Source organism: Pithys albifrons, chromosome 7, assembly GCF_047495875.1.
Source record: "Pithys albifrons albifrons isolate INPA30051 chromosome 7, PitAlb_v1, whole genome shotgun sequence".
Classification (NCBI taxonomy): Eukaryota; Metazoa; Chordata; class Aves; order Passeriformes; family Thamnophilidae; genus Pithys; species Pithys albifrons.
The window spans coordinates 45,596,550-45,623,457 of NC_092464.1; the positions used below are offsets into that span (position 1 = coordinate 45,596,550).

General features: G+C 37.3%; 1 protein-coding gene across 4 annotated transcripts in view; it reads left to right on the forward strand.

The window, feature by feature from the left end:
- The window catches only part of ULK4 (unc-51 like kinase 4), a 205,180-nt gene that overhangs the window by 140,932 nt on the left and 37,340 nt on the right, over positions 1-26,908 (forward strand). For all 4 annotated transcript variants that reach the window (XM_071561347.1, XM_071561350.1, XM_071561349.1 and 1 more), the window contains 2 exons: positions 1,020-1,118; positions 9,071-9,256. In XM_071561347.1, coding sequence (XP_071417448.1) covers positions 1,020-1,118; positions 9,071-9,256 — 285 coding nt within the window. The remainder of the gene's footprint in view (positions 1-1,019; positions 1,119-9,070; positions 9,257-26,908) is intronic.

The window sequence follows — 26,908 nt, forward strand, 5'->3', positions numbered from 1 at the left end:
ACCAATGTGACTTATTACCTGGAGAAACATCTCTTCAGTTTTCTTTTATTTCGAAGTCGTTTCCAGAAGAAAGGCATTATCCTTCCAGGTCATCAGCATCAACAGTGGAGCTTGAGCAGTCATCTCTCATGCATCAGAGGACTTGCTCCTCTGTTCAGTTAATTGCACTTGGACAGTGATTTTTAGGATTGATCTATAAATGAAGCACAGTAAGAAATTATTTCAAAATGTCTTTTTTAGACAAAATGTTTCCTTTTCCCTCTTGCAGACTGACTGTATAGGGTCATGGTTCAAAGCTGGGGCAAGATAATGATGTTAAATGGAAAATCTTGTGAGCAGACCTTTCTGGTGCTCTGAGGCAGGGATGGGTCATAAGCAGGAAGCCTAGGATGGCACTGTGTCTTGATGAAGGGGGATGGCAGTGGTCAGAATCCAAGTAGTAACAGATCTTATCACAGACTTTATTCACTTGAAGACTTTATTATTCCTCTTTAAAAAATAATTTTAATTGTTGTAATATATTGTGAATATTCCAGGATACAGAGTGAGGCAGATGAGCAAAATTGGACGATGTTGCTGAGAATCCTAAATTTTCAGTTGCCTTGATTTTCTTGTTTTGAGTTGGATGTAAAATTGTACCTGATAAAGGGAAAAAAAAACAACTGAACTTTAATGTTAAAATAGATACGTCACATTGACAGAAATTAGAAATGCATAAAACATGTATAACTTTGGAGGTATCTTTGACAGGTACAGTTTATTGGATTTTACTGAAGAAATGTCCTGTAGGTCAGTATATCCAGCCTGTGCAGAATAGGCACGACAGCAGGAATCCCTCTTTGTGTTTATTGTCACAGACACAGGGAGCTCATTGGGAGCCCAGGAATATTTAACTAGAAAAGAGTGCATCAGTCTCCTTCAAACTTTCATTCACACTTCGACCACCTAATGGACCTAATTTGTTCCTCATAACAGAACAGTCACCACGGTCCCTTTTGATTTTTTTCTCTCTTATTAAGGCACAGAGATGTGGCACAGGAGGGGACACACAGGCTGCCGAAGACCTTCTGCTTATCAATAAACCCCTGACGGACCTAATTAGCCTGCTCATTCAACTGGTGAGGATTGGCTTGTTTGTAAGCCTTCTGGAATGTTGCTGAGGTTGGGATTATTCAACTGAATTCAAAACCTTAGAGCTCTGTTTGCTGGTTTTGCATTGTTTATAAGCAAGTTTATAACCTAGTATTGTAACACTTGGTGAAAGGTTGTAGGTCACAGTGACTTGCAAGTTACAAGTGATCTCAGAGTAAATCAGTCTGTCCCAAGCATGGGAGTGGGTTGAGGGGAAGATTCCAGTTTGGATACATATGTATAGCCACATTTTTGCCTTTTAGAATGGACTAGTGATCACTGCATAGGGAAAGGGTGATATTCGAAGTTTGAAACTCATAGTACTGCTATCATTAAAAAAGTCAGTAAATGCGAGATTAATTTGCTGTGAGTGATGCCTTTAAATATCATTTTCTTGGGTTTGAGCCGTCAGAGTTTTCTCAGGGGTTTGTGTTATTTTAAGGTGATCCTGAGGGATTTATGAGTGGGAGTGGTCCCTGGTGATCTGTAACCATCTTTGAAGTGTGTCTGTTCAAAGGAACCCTTTCTGGGGTTTGCCAGCCCTCACACCACTGCACTGACACCTCCATGAGTGCTGCACTGTGGCCCTGGTGTGTCCCATCAGCTCAGCCTCCACCATCCTGAGCCAGGATCTGTACTGAGTCTGTGTGTGGTATTTTATAGGAAAGCTTCTTGAGCTGGGCAGGGCTTTTAGAGGCTGCATCAGCCTTTTGTGCAACATGAAGCCATTTCAAGGGTTTGTGGAAGTTTCCTTGTGGCATATCACAGTGTCCTTTCCAGGTTGTTTCACTTAGAGGCATTTCAGATTCACTGTGTTCTTTTCCAAACCCAATTTTTTTTCCATTTAAGTAGAGATTTTCAGGTGTTTTGTGATATCAATAGCATGGTCCTTTTACTGTCTTTTGCACTGTCTATCATCTTCTATTTTGAGGAGGTGTGTGATTCCTTTTTTATTAACTTTTGGCATTATACTTGTTGCTGAGTCCTCTGATGGATTTCTTTAAACCAACTATTGACAAAGGCTTTTTGGAAATGTTCACTGAATGACCTAAAACAAAGTGACTGGATTTCAACCATAAAATAGTTCAACTTTATAAATTCTTTTAATTTATTTTTATTAATTTTTTAAAATCACTATCTATGATAAATAGGAGGACATGAAGAGACGCAAATGTTCCTTTAAAGTGAAACTAGTCATAAATTTAAATTCTATTAACTCTCTAAAGAACAGAAAATTAGAGGCCAAGCTTTACTCAGCCTGTACCACCTGGAAGTCTTTTATGGGTTTTTAATTAAAGGATAGGATAATTGTATAGTTAGCATGTACTGATTAGATTGTGACTTGCCCTGGTATTTCAGAAGCAGGGCTGCAAATTACTGCTAGATTTTGCTTTGTTCTGTACTTGTACTGATTTTGGTATGTATAAAATGCTTATTTAAAATCTGCTGATTTTAATTCAGGTAAAAACAAAGACCATTGGTGCCACTATTTTTTTTTTTTAATTTTGTTAAAAATTTTTAAGTGAGGGATTTTCTCCTGTAATGAGTACATATTTTTCTTTGCATATGTTACATACATGGTCTTGTTTGGATCTGTGAAAGTTATTTCAGCTGGGTTTGTTAAATTTTATTTTTAAAATGTTTTTCCCATTTCTGTATTAAACGTTTCCTGTTACCATTGAAAGAGTTTGAACAATGGAATAATAATTTTAGCATTTAGAATCCACTTGTTTAAAATGCTCTAATCTCTTTAAATAGAACAAGATTCTTCATGAAGTCTCGAGCATCTCTCGAAATGTGTGTGCTCTGTACTCCTCAGAAAGACTCAGGACTACCTGAACTGAAGTTCCAGTGATTGTTCTGTACGTTCACTGGGCTGTGTGGCTACATAACCTTTTATTGCTGTTTTGAGGCATTCAGTTCTCTGTGAAGTTTATTTTCTGCAGATATTGGAGGTCTTAAGTTTTGCACTTTAAGATATGGGCTTAAAATTATTTTCTCTGGTTTGCTGTTTTTACCTATGTTACGATATTTATAGTTTGTCACCTTGAATAATTGATTTCCCTCAAGTAGATTACTATTTCATGCCTCATTTCCTTGTCTTTTTATTTTCCTCAAATTCTACATGTTTTTCTCTCTCAATAATCCACCCCAAAAATGTGAGTTAAACTTGAAAATGTCAAAAACTTAGAATCAATTTTTCCCTTCTGTAGCTGTGAATTAGTCTATCACTAAAGGCATAGCAAAGCAAGAGTAGGAAGCCTACACTGCATGTGAATGAAACTTCAGGGGTTTAGGAATGCAAAAGAAGAAATAATTACAAATTCTGTCACGCAGAAAACACTGTGAATATGAAGAATTCAATATTTAATCCCATGATCATTATGCCCTTAATTGATCAATAAGAGGAAAATAAATTGAGCATTTAGTCTTCTGCTTGGCAGTTTTGTGTTTAAAAGTTAATTACACTCATCTTTGTTGGGTAATGTTTCTTCGTGTAACATAAATGTAATTTCAGTACTATACTGAAACTTACAGCAATTACAGAAGGTATAAAACATCTAATTTTTGATGTATCCATTATATGGGAAAAAAAATTATGTTTGCTTACTTTTGAAATCACTTCAGTGTGGATTTTCAGAAACATTCAGAAATGTGCCAGTACCTATAAAGAAGAGTTTAGTTTCATGTAGGTCCCTGATTTAGTTTGGAGGTGTAGATCCAGTTTTTTCTGGAGCCTACCGGGCTGCTGGGAGAGAACGTTTCTTGACATAGTAGGCTTCTTCATTATGGTATTTCTATAATAATAATATACATCACATTACTAGTCAAATTTGCAGTTGGTTACTGTGCTCTGTATGTTGCTGCTGGAAGTGCAGCTAATCCTGTGCAAATCCAAAGAGGACTGACAGGGACACGGATGAATGAGATAATCTCTTCCAGGTCCTTTCTATCTCTATATTGCCCTGAATAAGGCTGTGCCCAGGTTTCAGAGCACAGGAAGGTATTTGCCAATGAATAATGAAAATGACTGCAGAAGAATAACAGCCCTGGAGACTGTAGAATTTTATTTCATATTCCTTAGGAATACAAAGTTTCCATGATCAGAGTGGAGAGATGTATGTTTATCGCCTGTATTGCATAATGTATTGCTGTTACTGTATTTGAAATGTTACCTGGAAATTATATTTGAAGACTTCTTTTAAACAGAGCTGCTCTAAAAAACACAAGACCCCAAACAAACACACCAGGGGAAATAAGAATATGTTGTCACATATACAGAATTTCAGAATGAGGATTTAGTTTCTCAACAATTAGGCTAGATTAAAATGAACTGAAAATATATATATTTTAAATACTTTTCCTTAGGTAGTAGAATAGCAATTTTGCCCTAAGTCAAACTCTAATGTTTTATTTTTTAATTTAAAACTTATTTGCTGATAAGAATAGCATAGTAAATCTAGCAGTCATGTTTTGCTTTCACATTTTGTTCAATGTTTGCAAAATCCTCTTGCCTATAGATCCCAATGGCCCTTCCTTTACAGCACATTCTGTAATCACATCACTGATGTGGTGGGTATCTATCTCTGACCATAATAATCTCTGTGTGTGTATGAGCTCATTAATGCACTGCAACAGCGTCCCCTCTGGGTAATCCAGACGGTGTCATTGGCACTCTAAAATTAGAAGCTGTAACAACTCCAGCAGTGTGAAAACTGCCACTTCAGCTCAAACGATCACACGTTTCTTGCAGGGGTTTGCAATTCATGAACATGCTGCAACTCGGTTCAAAATGCTGGCATTTTGGAGAACAGACTGCAGGAATATAGATGTGCAATAACAGGAAACTTCCTGCTCTTCAGCATGTTAACTCTGAAATACACAAAGCAGGTTCCATCTAGAAAGGAAGGGAAGTAGAATTTTGTGTTATAAGCTTCTTGACAGGAAGTTAAAACGTGGGCATAAAAATTAGGGGAAGAGTAATACACTGTCTTCATTGCAAAACAGTCTTGTCATGAAGTATTATTTTAAAAGAAGTGAAAAATAGATCTACAGTTTTGAGCTAGAGAATGACAAAATTTATGACCTTAGCTGTTCAGTAATTTATTTTAAGGTGCTAGATTTTCTTCAAGCTGTGCACTAGCCCAGAATATTAACAGCTGCAAGGAGAAGTACTACTAACATTTCTTCCTTGCTGAAGGGCTGAATCCATAATCCCCTCCAAGACTGATAAAGCAAAAGAAAACGAAAGGCCACTTGACTTTTTTCATGTAAATATGAAATATTGAGGGACAGATATTTACTTAAAGTGATAAAACTATAATTTTTTTCATGAGTTTCTCCTCTCCTGAATGAACAAAAACATAAGTAGCTGCTGTCATGAAAAATTATGAATGTATTTCAAAGAAATGTACTTCATACCAAATGGAATTTTTATAATTAGAAAAATAATCAGAATGCTGTTTCAGCTAGTTAAGAGCTGAGCCATCCACCCATATTTATTGTTGAGCAATGATTCTGTCTTTGCTGTTCTTATTAAACATGAGATATTATTTATTTGAAAGCTGAATTTTCATTCCTTGGGTTTTTTTGTGTTTGCAGATACTGATTGTGTTTTCAGTCATTGCTTTTGTTTTATTCAAGTAATTTTCTTCAGACTCCCTACTCTTTACACCCAATACTAACACTGACTGGCAGCCAGTGCTGAATTTCAGGTTACCAGCTTACAACATTTGACATCTAAATCACTGCTTGTCAGTAGTGAAACAGCAGAGTTACAGAGGAAAATGCTGATGCAGGCATACTTAAATAGGGACATTGCTGAGAGCTTCTCTTCCACCTTAATTATTGATGGCTTAGAATGAAGGCCAGTGATTCTCATTCTCTTCAGAGCAAATATGGTCTTAGTTTTCTTTTCATACAAGACCTATGCTGCTGTTGTTTTAACCTTAATTTTTCCAGGGGAACAGCAACTTGCTCCCCAAGTCTAGGTAATACCACAGCTCAGAGGGACTCTGGGGAGGCAGAAGAGCCTGAAGTACAAGAGGATGAAGGACTTCATTGGCACTTGTGAACTGTGATGTCACGGTTGGCAAGTGTTGGGAACCCTGCAGTGATACCTGGAAAATGGTCACTGCAAGCCTGATACCCTGTGAAAAGCAAGCCTGGATGATGCCAAGACACACTGGATGTAAAATTTCCTTTCATTGGGTGGAAAGGGCCTTCTTTTCTCTTGTTGGGGAACAAAGAAGAACAACAGCTATAAATGGCTGGATGTGCCAGGAGGAGATAAGCAAAAAGCCATGGGTCCAAGCACAGCTCCTGCTCACCTGGTGTTCCTTCCCTCACTGACTGGGGGCTCCTGCTGGAATCAGCCTCCCTTGGGAATAGAGCCAACCAGAGGGACTTGCCCATTGCCTTCCTTGACAGTCATGTACCCTTCTGGTACCCCTAAGATTCCCGGAGCTTTGTGTCTTTCTTCCCACAAATTTGTTGTAGGGGCAGTCCTTTACTGAGACAGTCACCTTTCCACTTCTCTGATATTTAGTGCATATCTTGGAAAAAGACCTTGGGAACAGTCTCTCCTTGAGGTATTACTAACTAAACATGGGATTTTCGTGCTTGTGGAACCCAGGGAACTGGTCTCCACTGCAACACCCAAGCAAGAATATAACTCTCCAAAATTCTCACTAATATTTTATTTTTTATCTTTGGTTAACCAACAAACAGTATTGGAAAACCAGATATAGTCCTTGTACTGTGCTTTTCTTCAGGGAGTGGTTGATAGACCTGTCTACAGTGATTTAGTAACAAACTGTAAGTTGGAATGCTGCTTTTCAAAGGTGTGAGAGGCATATGACCAAGTAGTTTAATTTGTCGTTCCTTACCTAATGGCATTTTATTTCAGTGAAGGAATTACAACTCAGCTCAAAGCCCCAAGTGAGATCAGTGGATTCTTGATTCAAGATACAAATGTAAAACTTGTTACTATTTATAGTTTTTCCTGCTTTCTTGGCCTTGGTAATTAAGTTGATGATGTTATTAGATAATTCTGGATGCTGGAAACGAAGCAATCAAATAGGTGGCATTTAGATTGGAATGAAGGAAAACCATGCAGCAAAACTGAGGAAAAATTGCTGCTGTGGTCCTGTCACTTGCACAGTATTAGGTCAAATAGAATGTGATATGTCTTGGGGCTATGTATTCAGAGATTACATCTCAGTTCAGTCTCTTTAAACAGCCGACTCTATTAAGCTAGTGGAAAACAGGATTGTATTTGCATGCAGATCCTTGGGGAATTGCTGCTTGAATATTTGAGGGGTGTATGTCTGATGATGTGTTCAGATTGCTTTAAAGTATCTGTATGGATATCACATAAAATGAAAAAACTTTGGAAATTTATACTGCAGATTAAATAAGCAATCATTGTTGAAATTGTTGGGCATATTATGTAAATAGTTGGACAGATTATATAAACAGATTATATGTTTCCTTTTATTGTTAGTAAGGATAGTCTGTTGGCTTTACTTTACTCTAGTTTCTTTGTATGTAAACAGTACTTTTGGAATTAAAAAAATGGGTGGGAATGATGAGGTGTTTTTACACTTCTATACCTAATTGGTTTAAAACCAATACCAATACATTTTGTTCAGATCATAGATTATAAGGTGAGAAAAAGCTATTGAAATAATTTAGTTGAGGATTGCATATAACATAACACAGGACTTTCTAAATCAATTTCTCATTATAGTAAATGGGTTTGTTATTTTTTGGGGTGAAAAAAGTATTTTTGTGATATTTGAGTTGCCTTTGATGGAAAACCTGTCTCAGTTCTAAGAAAGTTGTTTCAGCAGTTAATCGCTCTTATTAAAGAGAGAAAGAAATCAAAGTATTATCTTCCTTCTAATCTGAATTGCTTTGTCTAAAGTTTTGAGCTATCTTCTCTTACAAGTCCTTTTTCAGGTAAAGGAATTAACCTATCCTCAGCCTGCTTTTTCTCACATGTAACTGAGAGGATGTGATGAAATGCCCTTTAACCCTGCCTTTGATATACCAGAGACGTTGAATTCCTTCAGTCCTTTGCTGTTATGTGTTCCAGTCTGTCATCTCCTTGCCAAGAACCCTCTGTGATTTCTTTCACCAGTTTTGTGAACTCTCTGTGCTGAAAGTAGGCATTGCATTCCTGTTGTTGTTCCAAAATGTCATTGTCAGTGCCAAATAAAGCCATAATATAATATCTCTACATTTTTTCCAGATTGTACTTTCAAGAAAGATATAAATAATTTTGATAGCACTGTCGTACTATCAGAAGTTCATTTAAAGATGATTACTATTCATGTTCCTCAATATTTTCTGTGATTTTCCTTCCCAGGAAAGAATTTTCCATCCCGTTGCAGGGCCTGCTGCACTGTCTGATCTTCACAGGAGTGCTGGAAAGTTGGAATTCAGGAAAATATTTAACATCTTTTAAATTTACCTCCTAATGTGGCTACCTAAAATTCATTCAAGAACGAGGTAGCCTGTGCTCTACCTCATCCAGAAGCCATAGGTTTGATTCAGAAATAATTAAATGAAATTTTATGGTGTGCATGAAGATCAGACACCATGGCTATAATGATACTTTGTGCTATTACTGCTTCTGTTTAAAGGAGAATGAAATAATGAATTGGGAGCAACATTTCCAGTGTTGTTGTGATGTTGCTATAGAAAAGCTGTTTGACAGAACGATAATAGAGAAATTGTTCTACTGCTGCTTAAGAACAGATATATTTTAATTATATTTTCATCACTTTGTTAAGCTTAGTTTAATGGAATTCTGAGTCAGTCAACTAGAAATTATTCTTTCCTGGCATAATGTAAATGTTAATATTCCCCCAAATCCCCAGTGATATGCAATTTTTCTGAAATTGGAATTTTATTTTTGTTTGTTCATTTTTAGCTTCCCAGTGAAGATACTGAAATATTTGTGAGTGCCTCACAGTGCTTATCATTGCTGGTTCAGCTGTATGGAGGGAGCAGTCAGGAGAGGATGTCTCCAGAAAACATGGACAGCTTTGCTGAAGTGCTGAAGTCCAAAAAAGATACACAACAACTGAAGCTTTTGTTGAGAATTGTAAAGAGACTGGTGAGTTGACATCCAAATTTTTTCAAAGTCTGCGTGGGCTTTTTTTATATAATTAAATAACTTTTTTGGCTGTTTTTTTCCTTCTGGAAGGAAAAGTATTTTAAAAGTAGTTTGAAAACAAAATATGTGAAGTTGAATTTCATGTCTTTGAATTTCACTTCTCTGGAGAAGATAGCCTTCTGCACTTAAAACCTCTTGCAAAATGATCACTGGAGTTCTATCTCAGTTAACCATTCAGCTATTTAAATAACTCATGCTATTTATATATTTATTTAGTAGTTCATCTCTATGAGTATTGGAGCAATTTTCTGAATGTCTTTTGAAAGAGCTGACCTTGTAGCATTAAGTAGCTGTTCAGAAACACAGTGGTTGATTTAATGGTGAATAAAATGCCATTTTGCACATGGAATAGGTTGGTACATAGGCTGCTGAGTGCTCATTCTCACTGAGTGGGAGACGCCACTGCTGCTGGAGCGCCGGAAAGCAGAGCTCTGGTCACTGGGAGTCCTGCAGGGGCTTCTTCTGGTGAGGTTGTTGTCAGGAAAGAGTTTCAGTTCTGTTTTGCTCCCTCACTGTGGCCTCACAGCAGCACTGTGGCTTTTGGGTAGCTCAGGTGGAAGAACTGCAGAGTCTGCAGCTTGTCTCAGATAACACTGTGGGGATTTTATCTGGAAGTGTCTTGCTGAGCAGCTTTGCCTGCATTACCACCAACACTTCACAGTTTCCTCTCCAAAAGCAGGAGTTTTCAATTAAAAGAGAGTAACTTCCCAGTGTAAGAGACAGAAGGTACTTGAATTTTGCAAGTGCAGTGCTGACTTCCACAGCAGTCATAATCACATGCCATAGTCCATGGCAGCAGGAGTTGAGGAAGTAACTCTTGTACAGAATTCAGAGCTGTTCTTGTCCTCTTTCTCCTGCCTACTGTATTTACCTTACAGCACTTACAGGAAAGTAAATACCATACTGTTCTTCCCTGGTTTTCCCAGTTCTATCTTGCTGTAAAAGAAGCATGAATATATAAAATTAAAATCAATATGATGTTTGGAATTTTAAAGACACTTCTTATGATTTCAGCTTGTACCTCTGCTTCTTTTTCTAAGTAATTGTTGTGCTGTGTAGAACTGGCTTCTGCTTTTCCCCAAAAGCAATGTGAGAAAACAGGCAACAAAGTGTGAGGAAAGGAAAGAGAAATGAGGCTGCAATATACATATCTAGATTATTTAATTTTGGCATAGCTACAGACTTGTTTTTTTCTCTCCATTTTGAAGACTGGTTCAAAAGTTGATCAAGTGTGCAGAATATTTAACACAGAAACTTCTGTTGACTATCTTAAGAGAACATCACCTTGTGAGTTCTGGTACTAATTCCTGTACTCTGCTTTGTGTACCTGGTACTTGTTATTTATAATATCAGGCATAGATTTTCTGTAATTATTTTAATGAGATCATAGGATTTCTTTTGAAAGCAGAGTTCATAGATAATTTGACAGATTATTTAATAAATCTTACGTTATTTCTCTAAACCTGAAAAAGTCCTGTTCAGAGGAGATGATTATCTTGTCAAAAGTGTCACAATCACAAAAGACATTGAAATATAATCATATCTGTTTAAGAAGGACTCAGCCCACATCAGCTGAATTTTGAAGCCTAGAGCAGTGTTTTTCTATTTTAACATCTGAGCAATGTTTTAATAGATGGATCAGTAAATGCACCAATTCTCACTGTTGCCAAGCAGTGCTTATACAGAGCATCTTTTCAGTTTGTGGTTACATTGACTTGCTGGTACAGGCACAGGTACTGCTTTTGTAAGACAGGAATGTATTGAAAGAACTCAGTGTGCTTATGCTATAGATGCTCTTTAGCATGTATTGCTGGAAATAGGGAAAAGGGATAGCAGTGTGACTGGTTAACCTTTATCCAAGTGTTTCACATGACCCCAGAGAGCCAGTGGAGACAGATGTCTCAATTTTGGAGTCTTCAGATTGAAGCATATCAGAGAATTCCTTCATGTACAAGATGACCTTGCCTTAATGAAATGGAAAACGTTGTTGTTATTATGTGTTGTTAGAATTTAATAGTATTAATCCATTGGGTTGTATCTCCAGTGTGTGGAAGGGGTTTTTGAAAAAAGAGGTTTGTTTTGAGTTTGTTTTTGTTCATGTTTTTTAATGGTCGCTGTCAAGTTTGACAGCAAATTGACTGCAGGGCAATATGAACTTCTTGCAACACTTTCTTTACTGATTGTTTTCCTATGATTTTGTTGCATTCATTTGTTAAACAGAAATAAAGATACAGGCCAGACTTTGACAGACTTATTAATGGAATCGCTGGAAGCAGCCCTTTTAACAGGCTTTGTTTTGTTGTAAAAAGAAGTCATTAGGAGTGAAAACCAGAGAAAATATGCTTTGAGCTAACTTTTATGACTGTGTAAGTAAGGATCATTTTAAAGCTTTAAAGAGGCAGCATTGATTGTCTTCTTTCTGGTTTTTTGATAATTACTTTTAAGCTTTCAAAGCTTTTGGCTCTATCAAGCCCAGGTTAACCAGTCTTTTTCAAGAATGTTCTCTCACTGACATTGATATAATGGGCAGAAACTGAGTAATAGAATTGAATCAAAGGAACAGGATTTGAGGGGGTTTTAGGTTGTTTTTTTTTCGGCTGGGGATTTCTATCTTCAGTCCTTGTACTCTCTCTCTTGTTCTGGTTGCTTCAACTTGGCTTAGACAACACTGCTATTCAGAAATACTTCATCTTTTTAAGCAGCACTTTTGTAACTGATCAGTGACATCAGAGTGATCTTCTGTCATTTTTATTGTTCTGGAAGCCCCTCCTTCCACTTGTCATGGAAATCACTATCTTGTCATTCCATCTTCTCTGTGAAGATGTAGTGCATCTTATTACAGTCCAGTAAATTATCTAGATTAAAGTATTTCTTTGTGAAGCTGAAGAAATTTTCATTTGGGAAGCAAATATTTCAGGTTTTGCCTGCTTTTTAAATTTCTTTTTCCCTCCAGAGGAAAAAAAATCTAGCTGTCATCTCAATTTATCATCTAGAATGTAATGTCAAGGCATTTTTTATAGAGCTAGCTAATATTTGTCCACTGGACACATAATCACTGAGGGATTACAGCTCAGTACTCACAAATAAAATATTTCAGCTTTCAAAACGAGAACACTCTTTTCTACTTCCATGTAATAAAGGAAAAAATCCTCTGAGAAAAATGAGTAAAAATCAGGCTTTAACCTGCAATTCTGCACTCACTATGGAGAGGGAACTTTTGTTCTGTGACTTTTCCCTTAAGTACTGCTCAGAAAGGATAATGAGTTCTACCTAAATCACACCTGTTTTCTTTGCAGAATCTCATTTTCACTAATTTGTGTATCTTAACTTTCCAGAAGTTGTTCATCCTTTATTTGTGAGCCACTGAAACATTTAGGATGTCATCTGCATTTCATATACCCTGCAGGGACAAGTGTAAGGATTTCTCAAATCATTTTAGGCTGTGTAGTAAAAACGTTGAGGCTGGAATAATAGTACTTGAGCTGTGACAAAGTTCCATAACATTCATTAATTTCATTGTAGGACTGTTGAACTCTGATTTCCCTGCCACTCTGAGCCACAGCAATGCCATCACTGTGTACCTGCAGGCACATTTACTACCCTGTTTCAAATGAACCAAAGCCTGGGGAACCACTGATCACTGTGTCTAAAATACCATTCAAATCACGTGTCTCTAAGTATTTCTATCATGTAGATTAGCAATGATGTCACCCTCAGTTTTACACATGTCTTTGCTGCATTCCCATCTGTGTGTGTTTGTATGTAAAATATATGTGTATATTTTTACTGCAGTAGTTCCCAGGTTAGATCCTTGTTATATTAATCCCTGATCATGCATTATGAAGACATTTAGAGATGGGAGAGATACCCAGTCCAAGCAGCAGAGATGTTTGATTTAGGGTAGCAGTTCTGCAGTCCCTGGGTACGTCGAGCTCCTTGCTGGAGGTTTGCTCCTCAGTAGATTCCCACAAGTACATCCATAGGGAGCTTCCCTCAAAAAAGGTGAAGCAAAATCTCAAGAGATTTTCACATAGCAGCATCACTTTTACAGCTTCAGCTCTGAGGACTCAGTGCCACAAGGAGGTGCTTGTGCAGCAATTCCCAGAGTCAGTTTTCCCATGGTCTTACCAAGATGCCGAAACCTATTGGTGAATCTCGAGCCAAGGGAGCACAGTACTCAAATAATCTTAAATTAAGTGCATGATCTGAATCTTTTAAATAGCCTTTAATCAATTGCATTAATTATCAAAGTAACCCATAATATTCCATTGCTCTAAGGAATAATTCTGTAACGTTTATTTGTTAAAGTGTGAACACAATACTCACTTGTGGGTTAAATTATACATGCTATTAAAATTCAGGTGACTCTTATGGGAGCAGTTTCTGTCCTTCATTAGTGTTAATCTTTTACTTTCATGTTGTTACTAAACTTGCATTCCTTCTTTATAGACCATCTTTTGTTGGCTTCAGTCTAAGAGAATAATGTCCTTAAGATGTTATTTTACATATATATATATGAAGATGTAGCATTTCATTAGATATCAACAAGTTAAGATACTCCTAAAGAGGAAGAAGCTAATCAGCATTGAGATACATTATGCAGATCAAACCAAGATGAGTTACTCAAAATCCCTTGAAACAAATGCATGGTAAGAATGATGCACCTTCCCCCTTCCCACTGAGTGGGGAAGCTCCTCTGTTTGCACACTCAGACAGGGTTTTTTTCACACTTTTAATGAAATTGGAGAGAGTCTCCAGAGATGAGAGACGGGGGCGCCTCCCACGCCCACTGTGACTTGGCAGCACTTCCAGGCCCTGCCATGCTCTGACACAGGGGAAGCAACAGGATAGGGGAGTTGCCTCTAACACAATTGAAGCATCAGATAAGCAGGATTTAAATAAAACTAGTGTAGCGGAATCTAGAGAATTTCATAGTTTGGTGAGCATAGTTCTCTTGCGGCACAGCCCCTTTGGAGCACTTTGTTGTTTACTCAACAGAAAATTGAGCCAATATGGATCAATTTATCTGAGTAAATTGGATTAATTTTTTTGTTTTAGTCTCACTGAAGTGGTGTTTTGGACTTTGTGTTCTAGCACTGTGTTTTTGGTAGCACTAAGAAGGAAAACACCTGATTATAAGAAGTGTGATGTTTGTATAATCAAAATAATAGTTTGATTTCTTGTCACGCATTCAATGAGCAATACCAAGTCCTAGATGTAAGTTATTTAATTTATAGTTATATACTTGATATTAAGAATAACATAGCTTTTCAAAAACCACTTTTTAAAGTACTGTGAGAAAATGTTATTTTTTGTCTAGTAATAATTAGGATATCCAAATTATGAGAGAGATGCTGGAGATGATTAAAATTTGAGATCCCATGGGATTCTTTGTAGTAGTATACATGGTTAATTTTACCTTGACTAGTTAGATTGTGTGTGTCGAAATCCCAGACATAAATTTTCATTAGAGGTCTGATAAGAATTTTTATTTTTAATCTGAAATGGTTAGATACTGTTCCACCTTAGAGGCATGTGCATGTTGTACCTCTGCTTATGTAGCTTGTGAAGGGCTAAATTCAGGCACACTTTTACTTGGTGGAACTTGGGGAGTGTTTTCAGGATGCTGAGCAGTAGGACAGGATGCTGAGCACTGTCCTTGACTTTCCATTTTTTGACATTTGCATTCTGTGGTTTCTGCTGGAGGAGAGGGAAGAATATTTTGGTATTTATATTTCCATACTTGGTCAGAGCACTGAAAGAATTTTAATAGGCCTTTTCATTTCTGATTAGCCTCCTTTTAATTTTCCTTTATGATTTCTGCAATATCCTTCTTTTGGTTGGCCAGAATTCTTAAGTGCAGCATTCTAAAATTATATACTGATGGGTTTTTTTTCCAGTGTTTATCTTTCTGTCTTATGAAATGAAACAGAATTAGTATCCATGGGTAAGCCTTAGTGACTGATAAAGTCCCTGGAATTCTTATCTTCCTCCATCTTTTCACTTTTGATCCTGGCCAGAAGTTCTGTAGCTGATAAAAGATTGCAGAAAACTTCAGTATTTTTTTTTATCCAAAGCACTAGATGGTACAGGAATGCTCTGCTTATTTCTCCTCATATAAAAAGCAAATATTTAAATCTCAGTAAGATTGTCCAGGCTTATAGGATCACTTATTTCTGCTTGCATCAGAATTTTGCTGTATGAATTTTGTACTTCTCTGACTATATTTGCTGCTTCAAATGACTTGTAGAATTATATCTGTTCCGTGTTTGAGAAGGCTTGGATGGTAAATGGTAGGGCTATTAATATATTGTTGTTGTTGTTATTATTATATGGTTTATATCCCTGTGTACCTATAACTGCAAACACACTGTATTTTCTTTTTGGTGGGTGACTTGAGATATTCCTAACTGAAAGTGCCAAGAAATTCCTAACAACTATGAGAAACAAAATTTTATTTCAATTGGATCTAAGCTGAGATATTTTATTTCAGCTGGTCACTGAAGTCCAAAAGCCCCTTCTGCTGAAAACACTAGACTTCATATAACCAACCTCTGGTAAAATCAGAACACTAATCTAGTCCTCAGATAACATTTTGCTTAAGAGAATCTATCAATACCAATCGAATAGGATTGAATTCTTAAACATCTCCTCTTGGCTGCAATGTTAATACCAGGCTGCACATATTTCCATGTTCATATGTGCCATTAATGGGAGCATATGAGATGTAGGTGCTATTTCATTATTATTATAACTGAATCTCATTAGTCCTGTAGACCGGAACCTCATTGGGGTAAGCCAATCCAAGCATAGTAAAAAGTAATTTCTTGCTCCAGAGAACAATCCAACTTGTTTCCTGTATTCAAAATAGGATCAAGGAATGGCCTGAAAATTACTCTCTGTAATAGGAAATAATTTAACTCAAAATGACTATTCTGGATTAAACAAGTCCTTGGGGAATGATTGGTTTTGTGCAAGCAGGTATGGAGGTTTAACTAATTGGTCCTGATTACTAATATAAAAGTATCTTCACTTTATTCTAAATTTAAATTCTTATCAGGAGTCACAGGAGTATTTTAAAATCCTTAGTCTTCCTGTAGTCTTCATGTGAAGCTGTTACCAGAAACTAAAAGAGCTTTGAAAGGTTTTGGTTGCCCATGTTGAAGATGGGATACAGTTAAGTGTAAAGAGCAGGTTTACTGTGACTTTTTGCAAACTTATACTGCAAACCCTTCAGCAGCACCTCCCTTTTTCATAATATCTATGCTCTTAAACTCAGTCTGATAAAGTTACTAAAGGTGAAATAGTCTGTTACTTTTCATCACGTAAGTAAAATTTTAACTACCAAGTACCGGGATGAAATCTAATGTAGGGATTAGATCCTCTGCTGGAAAGGAGTGCTGCATTTTGAATTCTAAATCACATAGCAGTGGACAGAGTAAAAAGGCCTTGACATCTCCTCTTTGTTAATCCTCAGTGCTCCTTAATTTTTCTTGCTCGTGTTTCTATCTATTGAAAGATAAAAAATATTTTTTTAAATATTGATTTTTAATACGTTTCAGCTTCTGCAGTTTAACAAGGGTTCCAACATACATTGTTTCACTTTGTCTAGGTCCTTACTCTCTTCATGTTAAAATACTGGAGCACTGCTGAGAAGCTGGTGTTTTCCAAAAGCTTGTCAGGAGTGAATCTGCAGGTCACACATAGCTTGATTTTAATAGCCGGTGTTTGGATGCAGATGAACAGGACATACAGTTGCAGTGCTTATATGGCAGAGGAGGACAGTCCTTGGCTATCAGGCTGTGAGGACAGGGGACTCTGAGGCACATGAATTAAGCAAAGGAGACAGGACTTTTCAGATGCAGTTTGTCTGTCAGGTGGAAATTGTGAGTAAAACTAAGATATGGCATATGTACACCAAAGATATGCTGGTCATGGCAATTGAGACCAAGCAATATGACCATACAGAGCAAAAGGAGGTCAATGTTTAAGGAGTCGGACATAGTTGTGACAATCAAAGATGAAAATTATTTTAGAAGCATAAGTCAAAACATACATACAGTGAAAGAAAACAAAATACTCCTATTTTTCCTTGGATATATCATGCAGTGGTTGGTTAACATGTTCCTTAACAACAAGTACATACATTTCAGGTTCCCCAACAGAGGGCCCATGTTCACATGCTAATCCCTGGCTGTGATAACCATATCTGGCCTTTCTGAATGTGCTGCACACTTTCACATGACCCTGTGATTCATGGAAGTGTTCTGAAACGAGTTTATGTTTAAAAATAGGATTTGTGCGCATTGAGGTCAGGCTTTCAGTAAATTTCTACAGGAACTGACCCCCCTCCCCCTGTTCAAAGAGTGATGTAACATCAACATTCTAAATTATGAAGAATCTACTAGTTAAACATTTATAAAGTGCCCAGTGCTGTCACTTCTTTAAACTATTAAAATGTAATGTTTTTATATGAACATCATTATAAATTTATAACAAATGTAATTTGTGGCTATGCAGTGATCTGTGGACTGTGAATTAATATCCCAAATTTCACGTAGCAGTTGCTTCCTTTGGAATGCAGTGCCGAGTTGATGAGTTCATATGATGCAGCATAAGAATATTTCACTATTTGCATACCAGCTCTACTCTGCTTTTTTCGACCACTCAGGGCATTTTAAGACATGCAATCCTCAGTCCTGTCAAGAGCAGAGGATTACCTAAATCCTTTAATATCAATAAAGGAGTATTTCTTGCAGAAATATGTAGTGTTTGGTAGAAATGGATCAACAGATGCATGTAATTTTATCCAATAGCTCAAATGATTTTAAATTATTTTTTTAAGGAATTAGACTTGTGTATTTAATTGCAAGAGAACTTTTGTAGAACATAACCCCCATATCTACTAAAAAGTCAAAATGTATGTTTCATAATGCATAATATTGTACCTTGTGGATGAAAATCTGATCTTTATGCTGCAAATCCTTGGAAAGGATACTTAATAGATTTACTGTGTATTAGAATTACATCAGAATAAGATAATTTATATCAAAACCTGCCCCTCCTGACCTGAACAAAATGTACATATGAAACTCTGCCCTGTATACAGGATGTGTGGTGTATGTGATGTGAGGTAGGTGTGCAGAACAATGGAGTCCCCCAGACTAACGATTTGAACAGGTTACATTACTTGTGACTGCAGTTTACTATTGTCCCATTTCATCACTTAGAAGAAGAAGAAAGAATTGAGGTGGAATCCCTTTGCTCATTCTGACTGAATGCTGCCTTTGTGGCTTCTCACACAACAGGCCATTGTTTCCAGCAGGGTTGGCACGGCGCTTTCTGGGTGTCCCCTGGGCACAGGTATTTCCCTTCAATGGGCAGAATTTCCCGAGGGAGCTTGGGCACAGAGCTGCCTGTCCTGAGTGCTGGGGAAGAACAGCTTTGCAGAGTTTAATGGTAAAGCAGCATTTTGCCAGCCCTAAAATTTTAACTAAGAGTCCTTAGGGTGTAGCTGTGTGGTGATTGTTTTCATTAGAGCCATGGTCTGCCCAAGGCAGGTTAGAATTGAAACCAAAGCCATGTTAACATTTTGCAATCAAATGATTCACATGAAAATGAGTATATTAATACATCCTCATACTGCTACTTTTCTTTGAAGTACTACCAGTATTTAAATACTATAAAAGGCAATTTTTAACATACATGGTAAAACAGCAGGTTTACATAAAGCATGAAAGAAATTGTGGTTTTTAAAGATCAGGGCCCTGTTATAATTTTGAGCTATTGGTACATTTTATGTATTTGCAATATACATGGGGGTATATTCACAAAATGGCACACAAAATATACTTTCAAAGTCCAGAACTCTAAGATGGCTGGGAGTAGTTTGGATGACATATATCCACCAGTTCTCTCAGACCTTGGCTCTGCTAACATAGCAGTATTTCTTTTAGTTTGGTGAGGAACATTCTTATTGCTGAAAAAAAAATTACAGCTGTCATTGAAAAACTTAAAATATGGTGCCCTCAGTAATGCTTGACTGGACTGTGGTGACATCAGAGAGATGCTCGTGCAATTCATTCATGTGATTGTAGCTCCAAGTTGAAATATATAATACATTTTGAAAATGATGTTATTTAATCATGAATGACTTTATAGCCTCTTTTCATCTCAGTATCACCTTCACCATTATATTTGTTAGGATCCTTTTCTTGATGTGTCTTTTATTCTACATTTCTACCTCTGCTTATATGGTTTTTATTCTTTGTTCGGTTCCTGAACCAGGTGCTCCTGTTTTTTCCTTTACACTTATTTTTTTTCTTTTGAACGAAGCTACAATCTTTGTGTCAATGGATGTTGGAGGTGGGAGGAGCAAGAATGTTAAAATGCCTGCTCTTATTTTACATTTTGACAACTGGAGGTTTCAACAAAATCTTCTTTTCCTTCTTGCAGCTTCATACTTCAGTTCTGCACATCTATTTACAATCTCAAGAGAATGTAGTTGCATTAGTACACTGTTATGTGCTTGTTCATGTACACCTCTCAGACTTATTCAATTGTTCTGTAACACTTTTGAATTTTCTCCTGAAATTATAATTTATCCTGACTTTTAGTATTTCCAGTTACATAATGGTGAAAAGTTATAAAATTTGCAAGGATTTGAAATACTGTGATTTCCCAAATTTAGGTACAGAGATTGCTAAGGAAATTTAATTTCCTGAAAGTACCAACTATTTATTCATGAATATCAGGCCTAAAGAAGTTTCTCTGATATTGCATCCCAAATCATTGGGATCAATCAATCCCTAGTCCTTTATTTCCCTTTTAAAAGGATTGAAAGAAGAGACCAAAGAATTGATGGGGGAGCAGAAATTCCTTGGGACATTAAGTATTTTGTTTAACAATTTTAATTCCATTGAAGTTCCCTCAGTTGTACATTTCAAGAAAGTGAACTCCAGTGAAGTAGGATGCTGTGATTGAGACTGAATTATATGAGAAGCCTGATAGTTTTCCTAAAAGTAAGGGACCGGTTTTTAAAGGTTGTATCTGTGTCTTTTTCCTCGGTCCCCTTTTAACAAACTGCTTTAGATGGGGTATGTACCTAGTAATGCTCTAAGCAAGCTTTTGAGCCATGAAGTTCAAGCAGCTTTGAAACAAGGCAAACCAGATTTGTCTATCTCTACTAGAAAATAACAGCAGCCAAGATTGTTTTCTTCAACTTTTGCCTAACACCTTGTGGAGTACTTCAGGAACTTAAAAAATGGCGATACTTCTACTTGAACTTGGAGGAGAATGTAGAATGCAAATGTAGCCACTGTGACAGTGATTTAGTGACCCTGGAATATCTGGGGGTAAGGCAAGGTGTGCAGAGGACAGTGGCAGGATGTGGATTGGAATATGAAAGGAGCAGCATCTGTTCCTGCTGAATACCTGTATGTGAGAAAGAAAAATAACAATGTCTCAGAATGAGTAGAGGTGAGAAACATAAAGCAGTGATGAACATTAATATCTTGGCTGCACTGCAGTTCTGAGTATAATTCCCAAAATATGAAACACATCAGATTTTGAGACTATTGAACATAATGATTTTAGTGTGATACAAATCATGTCCTGCTCTGCTCAGCTTGTCCTCTCTGTGGCACTGCTTTGACCCAGCTTCCCACCCACCCACTGGGGTTCAGCTGGCAGCCTTTCTGTTCCAAAAGAGAGGAAGAAGAGAGCTTTGAGGCTATGGCACTTCTCAGGCACCTTTCTGTTCTCCCCTCTGTTGGACAGGGATGTATCTCCCATACATCTCCCATCGTTCTGCCAAGAGAATGGATCAGAGCTTGACTTCTCTCTTATAACATCCATGGTGGTGAATGTGCTTCAGCAAAGTTGTGTGTGTTCAGAAAGACTGGAGGGAAGGAGGAGGGGCATCAAAGCCACCATGAATTACAGTGTCATCATTGGATGGGATGTTTCCTAGCCACAGTCACATCAATAGTGAGAACAGCGAAGTTACTTGAACCCAGATCCAAAAGATTCAAGAATACACTATTTGTATTCCATGTATCATGCGAACATCATGTGAAACACAAGTGCTGTAGCCCATCAAATTGTTTTAAAACAAGCAAAAAGAGTGTTTCTGTTTTAAACAGGAAAGCAACCCACATACATGAAACAGCTGGACAGCTGTTGGTGCCACACGAATAGAGCAGCTGTAGGTGCAGTGGCCTCTGCACACCACAGTGTGTTTATTTCCAGATATAAGAAAGACCAGCCCTTAAATTCAGTGATGGTGCTGGAGTTGCACATTTTGGCTTTCAGTTCACCACTGCAATAAACCTGAAGAAAAATTTAGGGAAACAGGTTATATATTTCTTCCATAATTAATGTATTGCTAGATACAATGTTTGAAATATTGAGGTGCTTTTTGAGAGAATTGTCACAGCTTTGATATGAAACTAGGAAAATCAAATCAAGAAAATATAATATTTTCTGTCACTCAAATGGCTTGCAAAGCTCATTATTTTTGTGTTATTCTTCTGACATTATTCTTTCTACCAAAACTATGTGGTTGAAAATAAAGGGATAATTAGCATTAGCCCATTTACAAGAAACTGCCAGTGACAGAAGCTTATTTATTGTTGTGTACAATTAAAATATGATGTGAACACATGATAATTTACATTAAAACAAGATTGCAGCTTGTCAGCAGTTTCCTTTGTTCAGCTGTGTGTTTATTAGGCTACAGCTGCTCACCTACTTTTATATAACTTTATAATAATAGTAGCAATGTCTTCATTATTGCAGGTGTCTGAACCAGTTTGATTACACAATATACAAAGAAAAAGTTTATCTGATATAATCTTTGTTAAAGAACTAGATCTGGAAGTAAGATTATATACCAGCAGGAATAAAAACCCCTTCTTGTCTCATCTCTTTACTTTTTTGGGTTTGTTTGGATTCTTTAAAATTTATTCTTTGCACAAAGTGTTGTTTATGTGTGGCACCTAAGGTGATTTATGTCGATCATTTTGTTGTTTTATTTGGACAACTTCAGTGCATCTAGAAATAAACAACTTGAGACCTGTCAGAAAAAAGAACACTTAAATGTTTTTTCCTAACTCTGTCATTATACAAAGTGATTTCTGCAGTATTATAATAGTTGGCCTTAGTTTGTGTGTTTAAGGATTCTCTGGGAACTTGTAGTCTCTTTGTTGAGAGTTTCAGCTTTATGTTCTTTGGCATAGATAAGCAAGGGGGGAGGTTACAGTGAAATACACTTTTCCAGCTCCTGGAACTGGATGGGTGGTATTTCAGAGCCTACAAAATGGAAAGCAAAGGCTTTGTCTGTCATTCGTGCCCTGCTAATACACAACATCCTGAAGGAAAGCAAAGAAAGATACAGGGATGACCCTTATTTTTGTCTGGTTTGGAGATGTGATTAAGCACAGAGGAGCTGTTAGCAAGTCCCAGTAAGAAAATGTTCAAGAAAGTTCTGGGAACCTTCCTAAACTGGAAGGTTTTGTGCTTTCAGGAGCAAAATAGGGCAATCATGTCTTCAGCCTATCTAGGAGAAAACATACCAACATTATTAACTTGTGCTGGGATGGTTCTCATTGTTCTCCAGTCAGAGAAAATACTGGTCCTGCTACTTTCTAACATGTTTTTGCTGTCACTGTGTGCAAGTCTTCTATTGTATGAACCTTCTGAGAAGATGGGTATCCCCTTGCTCAGCTTTCATGCAGGCTGCACGTCTCTCGCAGCTTTCATCATCAATTCTGTCTAGAAGGTTCTATTTCTCATACTTAGAACTGTGCCTAGACACGGAGTCATAGTCCATGACTTGACCAGAATTTTAGCCTGATTTTCTGAAGCAGAAGCAGGAGGAATGAATGAATGAATGAACAAGCACTTTGGTCACTCTCAACATTAAGGCTTTAGGTATAAGCTCCAAGTTTGCTCATGTGTACAGAAAGAACTGTGCTTAAGTGTTCTGACTTTCCTAATGGAAAGCAAAACTTTCTTCAGCTTGCTAATGTCTGTAAAAAATTTCTTAATGTCCCCACCACCTCATTTGTCACTTTTGCTTCAGATGGAAAAGCCATGAACTCTTCCTCTGGGAAGGGTTCAGATACAGCTGTGATAGTTGTCAACCCACATGGACAGCAACTGAATGCTTCCGGCTGCCTTCAGCATGCACTGTTCCAATTACTATAACTTTTTGTTTGGGAGTTGCTGAGGAAAGGTGTATCTCTTCGCTTTCTGTTACTTGTGCTGTGATTTCCTTTGGAGAAAAGTTTGCCGAGTACTGTAAAGCCTCACAACACTGTATGAATGTTTGAATTCAGCTTAAATGACAAGCCGCATTTACAACTGTGGTTTAGAGACATCACTTCAAATTTAATATCCCATTTCTGCTATAGATTTAAGTTCTCATAAATTATTATTTCATTTACATGAAGTAGTTTATGTAAGAATATATTGATATTCTAATGTAAAAATTATGGTGTTTCTAGTTAAGCAATTAGAGGTGTCAATAATTTTCTAGAATTATACCACATAATACATAATCATATCCTAATAGTACTTTAGTAACGCATCTCTAGTCTCAAAACCATTAGCTGAATGTGAGGACAGAAACTTCTGAGTGGCACTGTTAGTGGTTTGCCCTCTGATGGTGTTTTTGCCATTGCAGCTTGAGCTCAAATCTGATTATTAATTTTAAAATGTGGAGCAACTCACAATGTTCATTATACACTCCTGTGAAGTCACAGAGTGAAAAAGCCACAAATGTTTTGATGTTCTCACATTTGGAAATTGAGGTTTGAAAAACCCAGAGGGGTTTAACATTGTAGAAATCACTCACTCATGAGTTTAATAGAGTTAAAGCTGACTGTGATCTAAAGCAAAGAGGGAAGGAAGAGGAGGGACAAGGTAGAAGATGGGTAGAAATACCCTTATACAAGCAAGAGCATCTAACCTGAACTTTGAATTCTAGAATTTGTTGGCAGGGATTTGTGCTGTCCCTTCCACATACAGAAATGAGACTGGTGTGATACTCAAAAAGTGCAGTTGCATCCTGCAATTTTCAAAAAAGAAACTTATTTCAAGCATCATTGAACCCAGGAAGAATTGGACATAATTCTTGGAACCTTGAATTTTGAATAGTGTTAAGTAAAGGTGATCTACTATCTTTTACTTCTCAGTTGAATTCATATCTTTTCTTTTATGTTCTTATTTTATCACAGTGATTTTTTTCTCCAGCTCCTTACAAATGCCTCTGCTTGCAACTGGAGCAGGTGTTGGTTGCTGAGCTTCCACTCAGGTGTCGCTCAGGAAATGCATCCTTTGCTATGTGCATGTTTGCAGTGCCACTGCAAAGGGAGGCTCATAGTTTTAATCCTCTTGAATTCTTACTTTTTAGTCTGGATGAACAATCAGATCAAAACACAAGTCAGATACTATGCTAAAAAGTTTTGGCTCATTGAAGATGCAAGTCAGTAGAGTTTGGTTCAAACCTGGGAACTGATAGAAACTCAAAGCCAATGTTTTTCTTACAACTCTTGTGGAAACAGCACTGAATATTGATAGGCTGTACCTTGAGTCAAATCTGTTGCAGTGGTGACTTATAAAACAAATAGTGTTTCTCTAGTGAGGGTGATGTCTGTTAGGCAAACTGTTTTCATGCAGGTATGAAAAGTTTCAAGAAAGGAAATGGATGGGTTTGTGACAGCTTTTATTTAGAATCATAGAATTGATTGGGTTGGAAAAGACCTCCGAGACCATCGAGTCCAACCCTTGGTCCAACTCCAGTCCCTTTACCAGATCATGGCACTCAGTGCCATGGCCAATGTCAGTTTAAAAACCTCCAGGGATGGTGAATCCACCCCCTCTCTGGGCAGGCCATTCCAATGCCTGATTACTCTCTCTGTAAAGAATTTTTTTCTGATATTTGTATCACTTCCTTTTTGATTCTGAGTGGCAGAATAGTAGTTGTAGTGCTGTAATCCATACTTTAAAAATATTTAAGAAAACAAATGTTTCCTTTACTAACCTAATATGGGAGCCTTACCTCTGAAGGTTTCAACCTTGACTTGGCTGTAAAGCTGAACACAACTTTATGGAAAGAAAATATTTAGTGTGTTTGACTTTGGCAAGTCTGACTTTCTAACTTAATGACCCTGATTATTATGTATGTTTAACTAACATTGGTTTATTGATCAAAGGCAAATCTGGGGAGGTAAAGGGATCAAGCCAAGGGAAATATAATTGGAGGGAGAGTTTAGCAAGAAAGAGAAACTTTTAATCCTAAATGAAAATTTTATTTCATTTTTATATTTATTTTAAGTGTTTGTCCTTTATGAAATTCTATCAAATTTTGAACAAATATTATGTTTATAAATAATATGCTGAGATGCCTTGTAAAAAAAGATTGACATGCAAAAGACTGCTGGAGATATTCAAAACTTAGTTTTGTTCCATTGGTGTTATTGTGCATCTTATATCAAGGAGAGCACACTTCACTAATTAATCTGTGTTAATAATTAGATGGGTCTGCAATAACTCTCAAACTACTTCTCCTATTTCTATTGTTAGTAAAAAAAAAGGCTTTTTGTTTCTATATGAGCTATTTCAGGCTTTAACTCATGAATTCTAAGCAAAATTAATTATTGTGTATGTGCTGACATTACTGTAGGTAGAAACTGGGAAGGTCATTGGGTTTCTGGCAGGATGAAATTTCCCCACCAAAAGAAAAACAAAAAAAAAACCAATTTCCCCCATGGAACTCAAACAGTGGTTTGCTCATGAAAACCACTTATCTGGTTATGAAAGAAACATCTCTATAAAATGTATTTAATTGAGATAATCATTTAAAACTGCCTGTCTGCCCCATTCAGAGCCATGGGCAGGCTTACTCATTTACCTATTTCACCCTTTTGTACATCACTAGAGAAGGTTTCTTCTTGCTTTTAAATATAAAATACCAAAGTATTCATCATGGCCTTAAACCTCTCCCAGCCACTCCATAAGTGCTGACTAATCCTAACAACAGAGGGCGATCCGTGGTTCACTGTGCAAGGAATGAGGCTCAGCTCTCCTCTGAGACCATCAGCTTCCACATGACGTATTTCTTGGGGTAGTGAGGCGTTGGAGCTGTCTGTGGGTCACAGCTGACCTGCTGCTGCTGCTGCAGCCATTTTTGTCAGGAAGCTGCAGCTTGGGTGTTTTCTGCATTAATTCTAGAGGAATTAAATTGTCCAGAGTACTACTGCTGCATGCACTCTGAGCAGGAACTGCACTTGATGGCAAAATGTTACATCATGTCAGCTTTGAGGAGAGAAGTAGCAAAGGAACTTTTCTACTCTTGGTCAAGACAACTGTAATGGGAATACCTGAGCCGGTTTTAGTCTCTGCCTGCAGACCCGGGGTGTGAAAGCAGCACATCCTTGGGAGCAAAGGGATGAGTTGTGTGTGCCAGCATCCTGTGTTTGTCCAGCAGGTACACACAGGAAAGCACCCCTTGCCTGTGCAGGCTTTCCTTAGGCTTCCTACTCTGCCTAGAGACAGAGGCTACTGGTACAATTTGGAATCTGACCAGGA